The sequence below is a fragment of the Macrobrachium rosenbergii genome, chromosome 22, assembly GCF_040412425.1.
Source record: "Macrobrachium rosenbergii isolate ZJJX-2024 chromosome 22, ASM4041242v1, whole genome shotgun sequence".
NCBI classification, from domain to species: Eukaryota; Metazoa; Arthropoda; class Malacostraca; order Decapoda; family Palaemonidae; genus Macrobrachium; species Macrobrachium rosenbergii.
Window position 1 is genome coordinate 35012144 of NC_089762.1, and position 11247 is coordinate 35023390.

Sequence of the window (11247 nt, forward strand, 5' to 3'; positions counted from 1 at the left end):
TGGAATACAGGTAAGCATTGTAATTAACATACCTATAGAGGTATATGAGCCAATATGTGCTGGAGGAGGAGTGGCAAGGTGATGTGGGGGCGCATGTGCCGGTGATGGAAGGCGTGATCCCCCATGATGACTACTGCTGGAAGGAGATGGAGCACCTGGCTGAAGACTGGAAGCCCCTGGAGAATAAGGTGACATCCCCCCAGTAGAAGCTTTACAGGTGTTGTTAGTTCCTAAGCTTTCCATTTTGACATGGAAAGGAATTTTACTCTCAGTTTTGACTATTTCCGGGAAAGAGACAAATCTGTAAAAAGAAAAATATTCTTGTAAGCTTTTTAAAATAGGGAGCATATTGGTGGTTTAGTTACACTACCATTTTTACACATAATGTTCAAGATAAACAAGAATGCTTAATTTAAGCTCTTGACTGTAAATTTAAGGAAACTTAGCAAATTTGCAATATTATCAATAAACAAATAGTAAGACTTCAGCACTGAACAATAAACATTAATTTCACTGAACAATAAGCATTAATTTCAGCGGCAATAAAGACAAAAAAAATTTTTGGTAAATCAAATAAGCAAGTATGAGCCATACTTGCTTACATAGGTACATTTGACAGAAATGCACCCTTGTTCACAATTCATCTCCTGTATTAGTCTACAGTATAATGTATCTCTTAACTAGTACACAAAATTGGAAAAGAATAATTAAAAGCATACTCTGCAACAAAATTTGGCCTTGTAGATGCACTTTTAATACACTAATTTGAATTTGCTGTCCTGTTCAAGTAAAATTATAAAAGTAGTTGAAGGAAACCACTGTAACATACTTGCTATTGCATGAAAAATATGGTCTTAATTGTGAAATAAAAGTGGAACAAGGTACAGTAAAAACAGTTAGACAGCTCAATGAGAAGAAACTAAAAGGCAATATAAGGCATGACAGATACTAAAATTATGAAATTTCTAAAATATTTATCAATAAAAAAGACAACTCGGCTAGCATTATGGTAAAACTAAAAAACAGCCATGCCTCATGTTTGTCCTTACATCTTGAAAAATGACAGTCCACTCAATTAAGAATTTAGCCAAAGTTAAATTACAAAGTTCACTCAGTAAAGTATTTTACCTACAAAGTTCACTCAGTAAAGTATTTTACCTACAAAGTTCACTCAATAATATTTACTACAGGTACTTGTAAAATTATTAACTTAAAAAAAATATCTTTCACGCTGGGCAGCATTAGAAAAGTGTCTTGCTTAGTTCGAATAATTCTGTATACTAGGGTCTTACTAACAAAATACTGTACAATACAAGTATATAAATTTCACTGTCACTAATTACTGTATTCTCAGATGACTGAATTACCCGTAAATATGAAACTGCTCCCTTGTTACAATAACAATGGCGGAAAATAATTCTACTGCATTCAAGAAAACAAAACAATTGGCAAGCTAATGTTGAAGAATGGTACCCTACAGAATACTAATATTACCTGTAAAAGCAGGTATGCAACTGGCTCAAGCACAATTTCTGAATATATTATCTGAATATATTATAAAGTACTCATATCTTTATAAATTTGGTTTTAAAACAACAGATTTCTTTTTTCAAAGCATCTAAGAATTATCTAATAAAGATGCCGGACTATACCGTGTAAGCATTGTTTATATGGCTTCCTAGACCTACAAAGATGGTCTTAATGCCACATACTTCGGGTCTTTCATTACTGATATACTGTTTTCCCGTTTGGCTATCATTTGCTTCACGGAATCTTTCAAGACAAAAATACTCTTAGTGGTTTTCTTTTTTAAGAATGATTATGTTTACTTAGACCAACGCCAAAATTGACTGTTTGACTATCTTCTACACTTATATTTCAATAAGGAAGTTCAGTTACTATATGCGCTCCAAGAACTAGCTAATGTTACTTGCTTTGCAGAGTTTCAGCATCCTCAACCTGTTAAGGCGTTACAGTATCCAGTTCCAGAAATATTTAATTCCTTTACTGTAAAACTGCGAAGTGGTCCTCATGTCACTATCACTGATGTTCATGCTTTTATCTGACGTTGTAACACTACTTTAAACTCACGTGTGTTGCTGCACTGCTTGTATTACGTAAATATCTGTGTGATAAATTTTTTTTCTTGTTTTACATACATAAATTTCATTCTGTGGTCCCATGGGATGGTTGTGATGTCAGTACCTCCCTCTAATAATGAATTTTTAGTGGAACCGTTAGGTTTTCTCCACGTTCCGCCTGCAGATACTTACTGTACATATACTTCATTTTATTTATTTGCTAGATCTCCATATCTTACTTTGAGTTTCATAGTTCAGTTCTATGCTGTGAAAGCCTCTTCCGGAAGTCAGTTGCACTGTATCCTTTTTATATTCGAATGTTCATTTATCTTGAATAATAATATTAATAATAATATAATGCTCCCCGCACAGTCTAGTTGGAAAACATTTAAAAACAATAATTTTCTTCTCCCAGAAAAGTTAATCAAAAATTTATCCATACATTATTGCTTCTGTCGCCCCGCACACACACACACACACACACACACACACACACACACACACACACACACACACACACACACACACACACACACACACACACACACACACTTACTTCCATCCAACAGTTACTACGAAGCTCCCAAAGTCCATTATGTAAGCCGCCACTTCACATACCAGTCACAATCGGTATCATTCTCAAAATGCCTTCACAACCTGACTCATTATATCGCTCTATCTTTCGCTTGAAATCACAACCTTATATACCTTGCTAATGCATTTCAAATATAACCTCCTTACAAACTTTTCACTGTTTTTTTTATAACCTCGTCATTTTTATTTTAATAATGTAATCTTATATCACAGAGATGAAAATGGGGCACAGAATGCCCTTATCTCCGAATACCGGATCAGTGGTCTCAATGTTGTATGATTCACTGGTAATGGCCATATACATAATAACTGTGATATTTCAAACCTATCTGAACAGCAAACGAATGTTTTATATACGTTCGAGGTAACAAATTTAATCTTTATCAAATGACTACCATCCACATTTTATCCTTTAACACTGCTTCTCACATTTGACTTTACACTGACTTTCCACATTACACCTAAAATTAATTTTATCCCATACATTCTCAAGATCCATACAATCTGCAAGAACATTTCCGCCCAACCGCATACTACGGTCACAATGGTAAGTTCTTATTCCATATCCTTTTGTACACCATTCCAAGTATATTAAGCAAAGAATGTCCATAACATTGCTAATCTCTTTTCCGTAATTAACACGCTAAAATAAAGGTGCGATTTATTTATGCGAATATACGTGTATATGAAAATAGTTCACTAAATTGATGGATTCTCAGTGAGATTTAATAGTTGATCGTTCACAGAGTCAGACCTAGGTTCTCAAATAGCACTTCACGGCATACCAAGTATGTCTGACGACATAAAGACTTTTTTGAAAATCATAACAGACAATTTATCTATAAGTAAAGCAGGAACACAATAGATGTATTTTCTGAAGCTAACCACTTCCACCCACACACCGAGCCGAGACTACACCCACATGTACACCAAAGCTAACATCTCGGCCTTCCTAACAATTCTTATAAGGCCCTCCACGTCCACTCAAATTCCCCCATGTGGATCTGCAGAGTGAATGACAGGTCGCATTGTGGCGTCGATCCTCGAAATTCAGTGTATAAACTAGTATATTAATTTAAAACAGCAGCGAAGACACCCCGTCCCAGCTTTAATGGGGTCCTAAAACTTGCCCCAAACGACATTCCACAATGAGAAGACGGAGGGGAAAAAATCGAGAAAAAAGGAACTTTTAACTTCTCGCTTACATTCTTCCCTGACTCATGAGACAAAGCGATGTCTGAAAACGAGTATACATAAAGAGCAAATTTCCTCTTGTTTATTTTACAACCAACAATCTTCTGCCATGATTTCTGTTACACAGTTGTATACGGCGGAAGGAGAGTTGCAAAGATCCGAAGTCGGCAAGGGTATGTACGTATGTATGTACATCCGTCTATGCCCAAGGTTACTCTTGGCCGTCTAACCCTCCTCCTTCCATCCCAGACCCCCAATATAACAAACACCATTCTTCTCGCCCCCCCCCTCCCCCCATCTCTCTCACTCGCCCTGCATCACCAAATGAAGAATCGTAATGCCAATCTTGTCACAAAATAAAACATCTTAAAAATTGTTTTTGTCGATGACAAACTGCATTTCAAATGTTTCCAAACCAGAGTTTCTTTTGCGTAAATGGCATATGCACAAGAATATATAATTAAAAAAAAAGCCGTTTCCTATTATAGGGAGAAGATCCAGGGTAAAAGAGACAACTGCTATAGTTTGGTGCACATGATTTTATTATTACACACACACATATATATATATATATATATATATATATATATATGTGTGTGTGTATATATATATATATATATATATATGTGTATATATAATTTATATAATTTATATATATATATATATATATATACATATATATAAACTTTTTTCAACTTGGAGGGGGGTGACTCCAAAATGTGCTATCATTCTGGTTTTCAGCAAGTATTTTGGGATGAGGGTATTAACCATTTACCATGACCCCGGGATGTTTAAAGGGTTTGGCATCTACGGATATGTGTGTGGGTGTTTAAAATTCAACAATGATTAATCTATTTCTGTGTCCTTACCTGTAGACGAACTTCTGTCCGAGCACCTTCTTGATGATGTTCTTGTCGTAGTAGTACCTGAGGGCACGGGAGAGTTTGTCATAATTCATGTTGGTCTTGTTCTTCCTGAGACCCCATAGGCGAGCCACCTCTTCGGCGTTCAGGAGCTTGAACTCCCCTTCCGAGTTCGTCCACGTGATGATGTGTTTGTATTGGTTACTGAGGAGTAACTCCAATAGGAACTGCCACAGTGTTATGTTGTTCACCATTCCATCTGTTTTGGAGAAACAAAGAGAACTCAAGTGGCTGACTCAAATGCTCAAAAATGGCAAGTACTGCAAGTCAATTCTGCGTAAACAATTTATCAAATCATTATGATTAAACGTGATTAACGAAAGAGCATGCGTCTTCTGAATTACGAAAAATAAAAACCCGTATGATCAAACTTATAAGGAGAAAGTAAAATGCCCGTGAAAAGAGGCGAGAAAAGCACAGCCCCCATAAACCAGAGGGTTCACTGTCCGACGGCCTTGAACGTTCTTGATGTAAACTGCAACTGCAGCATCTAACATGCTGCGCATTGATGTTATCTGATATCGTACTTTACAGCGTCCATTGTACTAATAACAGCAAATTACACGAAAAATTCTTCATCTCATAGTCACAGTTTTAGGGATATGTTCACAAATACCACTAAGTATCATCAAAATGTGTAAAGTACTTGCATTTGATGGTGTCAAAAAAATCAGAAAAAATTATCAGTTATCAATGACTCTCGGCGATATTTTCTAGCTATATGTTCCCTCACTCTTCACAAATGCAAGGGAGGAAGGAACATCAACCCTGCGATTTTACATGAAATGTGAGTCTTTCGATGTGAGACATACTAAGACTCACAGAAAAATTATATTAAGGGTAAATTATTCAAGTTATACGACTCTAACGAAAATTTTCCTCATTAAAGCACTTATTCTTCACTGAAAAATAATCAGATACTACTGTATGACCATTACAAGGGTGAGTTAGTGCCTGACTCTTGCTACCCTTTGTATCCTACAAATTTACTACTGCACTAGTATTGATAATAAAATCACGCCTTGTATACAAACCCGTTTGGAATCAACAGTTCCCCATCTATAATGAAATTACGATAAACCTAAAATTCTACCAGACTTTTAAGAATTAGGGCTTTTATTCCGAAGTCAGTTTTTCTTCGACTTGACCTCATGCACCCGTTCAAATGGTACTTTTGTTCAAGTATTTCTGCTGCTTTTCTTATCAACGATACAAATACAGACTACGCCCCGGCACATGCCCAAATATTGGGGTCACTCCTCTTGTCAACCCAAATGTTCTTTTGTTCTCGTACTGTCTTAACTAAGACTGAGTCTTTCTCCCTCTTTGGAAGTTATTTGAAACAAACCATACCATGTCTCCAGTTAGGGTCGGTTTCCCATTAATATTATACAGAGGTATTTATACACATATATATCTATCTATCTATCTATCTATCATTCTGTATATGTATATATGTATATATATATATATATATATATATATATATATATATATATATATATATATATACACATACAAACTCTATATACACGTATACATACAATTTTTTCAAGTTTACTCCGCAAGACCATATATATAATTATGAGCTCATGGATGGGGAGTTCCGGCAGATTCCCAAGTAAATTATAAACATTTGCAAAATAAAAATATACTTACACCAAGCAAGATCAGAAACGCAAAAATATAAACTGATGCATTGCATAACTTGCAATACTATTTAATCGCCGTTATCACAGCCATGAAATCTTCCATCTTTTACAATTATTTTTTTTTAGCTCAACTGCAATTAACAAATTTATATCTTTGTAAAATGTATATCCCATGTTGCAGGAAGCCCCCTACATAACTATTTGCTATAATCAATAAAAATGATCCCAGGTCATTAAGTAACCGAGCATGTAACTCTTACCTATTTATAAACGTACAAATATTTTACAAGTGTGTAACGGTCGATCGCAACCAAATCTCTCTAATGATCCTAGACATGAAAGAAAAAGTAAAAAAGCATTATCTAATTCAGAATGGGGCGACTGGACCATATTTAGAGGTTTTATAAAAAAAAAAAAATCAGAATTCCACTACTTGTCAGACGCATTCAATGCAGACGTCTAAATATTTAATGTTACAAACCACGTCTGAACACACACACACACATCTCACATATCTCTCTCTCTCTCTCTCTCTCTCTCTCTCTCTCTCTCTCTCTCTCTCTATATATATATATATATATATATATATATATATATATATATATATATATATATATATAGCACGAGCACAGACTCCGTCTACCAGCAAGGTCAAGCAACAACCTTTGAAGAAAAAACCCGTTCCGCCCCCTCGCTCTCTTACCCCATCTTTCCTATCTTCCGTTTTTCCCTCTTGGCAACTTTTTATCTTTCCTCTCCCGTTCTTGATTTGATGATTGAAATATCCTTCTCGGTTCAATAAACCACGTGAATTTTCATATTTTCGATTAAAATGTATCTCCTTTTGTGGGAGGCATCTATGCCGAAGGGGTATTCAAGGACCGCAGGCATTTTCATCAACGTTTTAAGCTTCGTAACTTGTAACAGTCAGAAAATTACGGTTGGCAATACTGGTGACCTGCCTTGGATAGAAACTGAAAAAGAGATGGCGGTAGGTAACTGACCTGCGTGCGTTGGCTCTTGGCAGCGTCGGGTATCGGAATTTATCCTTTACATCGAGAAAAATCTTGTTGTGTATTATTACAGAGAGCTCTCTGTCCCACGAATTACGATTGGAAGTATCGGCATCCATCTACTATAGCCAATTACTTTTTTTTTTTTTTTTTTACTTTCAAAATCAGTGAATGCAAAGTTTCGTACAAATTCGGAGGAAAATAAGACCGATACGATGGAAAAACTTGCCGAGATCTAAACACGAATACGATTCAGCGCTGGTGCAGTTATATTTAGTCAACATTATCATCACAACTGGCAATCCCCTCCTTATCTCTTTCAATTACGTTGAATGCTAATCATGAAGCGACAAATTCATAAAGAACAATAAAAGCTAATTAATTGGTGGCCAAAATCCAATGATAAACTTAATAATAATAATAATAATAATAATAATAATTGGTCATATACCGTCATATCCATCCTCTTGAAGATGTCTTGGAAAACAAAGACAAAACTGATCAGGATTTATACACAGTTTAATTTTTTTCATGAGTTACATTTGCATATCAAGTATTCTGGTGATTTCAAGCCAGCATATACAGTATATATACATGTGTGTGTGTATATATATACAGTATATATATATATATATATATATATATATATATATATATATATATATATATATATATATATATATATATATATATATTGTGCATATATTATATATAAAATTTCATAAATAGGTCGTTTATAATCACGCATATATATATCGTATATAAAATACATACTTGTGAGTATTTTATCTGTGCATTCCAACAGAGTTCAACTACCAGATAGCACTGTTCATAAGAACAAAACATACCCGTGTTTATTTCTGTGCTTAAAGATTCTAGAACCTTATTAAGAGAACTGGACTGGCTGGATTGATTCAAAGCAATATTTTTGCTTCTTGTTTGTCTCTTAGTACTGGAATATTACATTATGTCACTAATGTAATATTAAATAATGTGAGTGGTTGACAACAAGTATCAGTTCTCTACGAAAAAGACATGATAACCAAAATTACTTTGTAGATCCACTGCAAGTTTAACAAATTAATTTATCCATCATTAACAGGTATCCTCTGAGAGAGAGAGAGAGAGAGAGAGAGAGAGAGAGAGAGAGAGAGAGAGAGAGAGAGAGAGAGAGAGAGAGAGAGAGAGAGCTGCCAGAGGTGGACATTTTCATTCCGCTTCCACGATATATGTGCAATAAAAAAATATAAAGAGTACAGAATGTTTATAAGGTACATATAACAAAACTTAAGAAACCTAATGAATAAAAAAGAACAATAAACAAAGAAAAATGTTCCAGTGGCCTCGAAAATAAGGGAACTGAAACCCAAGGCTATGGAAAAATGTTTGACACATATATATACATACATATATATATATATATATATATATATATATATATATATATATATATATATAAATATTGTCAAAAGAATATAAAAGAGATTTCAGTCGCTTGGATACGGATGCCCTCCATGATATGAACAGGCCATCAGTAAATTTCTTGATAAACATGATCACAAGACGCCCAAATACAATGGCAAACTTAATATATAGATACTATGGGTATCTATGAAATGTATATACAATCAGTTGCTATTTATAAAAAGCCTGGTTATAATAATAAGTACTGTACAAAATAAACACGCACAGAGCACTAGTCATAAATCTTATACTTTGGATGTAATACTATTTATATTACTGCTACAAATACTACACAGTAGCACAAACATCCTCAAATAACTTCCCGCAATCTAGTTTAATTCCATATAATTAAGTTTATAAAAATGAAGGCTTATTTTTCAGAGCTAGCTAATGTTGAAATTTCCCAAAAACCATTTTCATGTCTTTGTGCTTCCTCCAAGAACTTCCCTACCACGATGTCCATGACCAGCGCCGATGTGTCGCCAGTGTGTTTAAAATCTATCAATCAACCCCGCCTCTCCCTCTCCCACTCATATGTAATGAAACAATTCTAGGTCACAACGGACCCCCATATAATTCCAATAGCGCAATACAGAGGGATGCTCTGTTAAACCCTAAATCTAATACCTATTATCCTTTTTCTCCCCCCCCCCTCCTCCCACCCCAACTTACCCCTTCCCCATTCCAGATACTCAAAGAGTAAGGTGGATGGGTAGATAAATGATGGAGTAATGGAATGGGAGAAGAAGGGGGATGGGGCGGAGGGGGACTTGGGGGCTTCAACGAGGTATCTCCGGTGGGCGACTGGCAGCGTCATGGTGTCGGGCATGCGGGCGGGGGCGGGAAGTGCCAATTGTCGCCCGATTACGCCCATTCTGCCAATTACCCCGCCCATCACAGACTGGCGTCACCCTCTGCTCATAGATTGGCACACACAATGGGCGGCTGGCCGTAGCACACTCCACTCGGACCCACCGTTAACCCTTGCACCAACAGCAGCAGCTACGTCGGCATTCCACCACAAGACAACAAAGGCAACAGGATCATTTACGTGATTCTCTTTTTTCCTTTCTTTTCACAAATGGATGGATGGATGGATGGATGGATGGTGGCCTTTTGTACCAAACTCTTTCTTTCTTTAGTCCTCCTGCCCCGCGCCGTCCCTATTCTGTAGCCGTTTCTCTCTCCAAGAGGATGATGATGCCCATGACCGGTCACCCTCCCAAGATCATTACTTACTTGAAATTAATATTGCCAGACTTGGGCCGTTACGGAGTTGTGCTGAATTCTGGGGTAGATTTTACTTGGCTTCTGTGTTCTTTGACAGCCTGCCCATCTTTTTTGTCTCGTAACGTTTTCTTACAGTTAAAAGGATCTATTATAGGCTAACAATCCTTGATACGTTAACACACTGAGCATTACGTCAAAATGGAATGACAAGAAATAAGTAAAAAAAAAAAAAAAAAAACCAGCAGACAATTCCAGTGGATAAATCTGAAATGATAACCTCCATCTAAGAGAAGATTATATAAAATCCTTTGTGAAAAGCAAAAGGTGACTATTTTGAAGCTTGCCAGGTATGTAATATTCTTCGAAGACTTTGTGGAATTTAATGTGGATGTAAATGGGGTGCTCCTGCCTCTATCCTTTCTCAAATACTGCTTTCAAACAAATCAACTAAAACTGCACTAGTACTGCACTCGCCAAAAACAGAACAAGATTGTATAGAATACGATCCCTTTACTGCCATCATTATTCCTTTTCTATGGTTTTTACGTAAACAGGAATCATAGAAACAACATGAAACTACTAAACACAGGTAAAAACTTTTTTTTTTTATTAATTTTCAAAGAACGCAATACTACGATAGGTCTTGACAGATTTTTTGCTTAGAAGTCAACACCTGAACACTGGTTCGATAATAAGGATCTACTGAAAAAAGGGTGAAGGAAGTTCACCTCAATTAATGTACAGCCACATTAGGTTCCCGAATCAGGACCTTTCAGAGTTGCTTGAGAATACTTAATTGCGAGACTTCAAAATTTTCTCCAGTAATGCCCAACAATTCTGTTCTGCAAAATAATAATCATGCCTGTATCTCGGAGTAGCGCTAATTTTATTAGTTCTGAAACGTTTTCATGAGTGCTTCACATTATACCCAAATACCCAAAATGAACAAATAAAGATTAGGCAAAATGTCACAAGGGTACTTTGCTCTACCTTGAGAAAACTGCACCCATCGCGTAAAGAAATGTTCTGGAGTTAATTTTTCATCTTTTTTTTTTGTGCCCATTTACTTGTTGCCTTTTACACAAAAACACAAAAG

The 11247-nt window shown here is 35.9% G+C and overlaps 1 protein-coding gene across 9 annotated transcripts in view; it reads right to left on the reverse strand.

The window, feature by feature from the left end:
* Window positions 1-11247, reverse strand: part of LOC136850746 (ETS domain-containing protein Elk-3-like) — a 266856-nt gene that overhangs the window by 5471 nt on the left and 250138 nt on the right. For all 9 annotated transcript variants that reach the window (XM_067124685.1, XM_067124684.1, XM_067124688.1 and 6 more), the window contains 2 exons: window positions 4739-4991; window positions 33-301 (listed from right to left, as the gene is read on the reverse strand). In XM_067124685.1, coding sequence (XP_066980786.1) covers window positions 33-301; window positions 4739-4991 — 522 coding nt within the window. The remainder of the gene's footprint in view (window positions 1-32; window positions 302-4738; window positions 4992-11247) is intronic.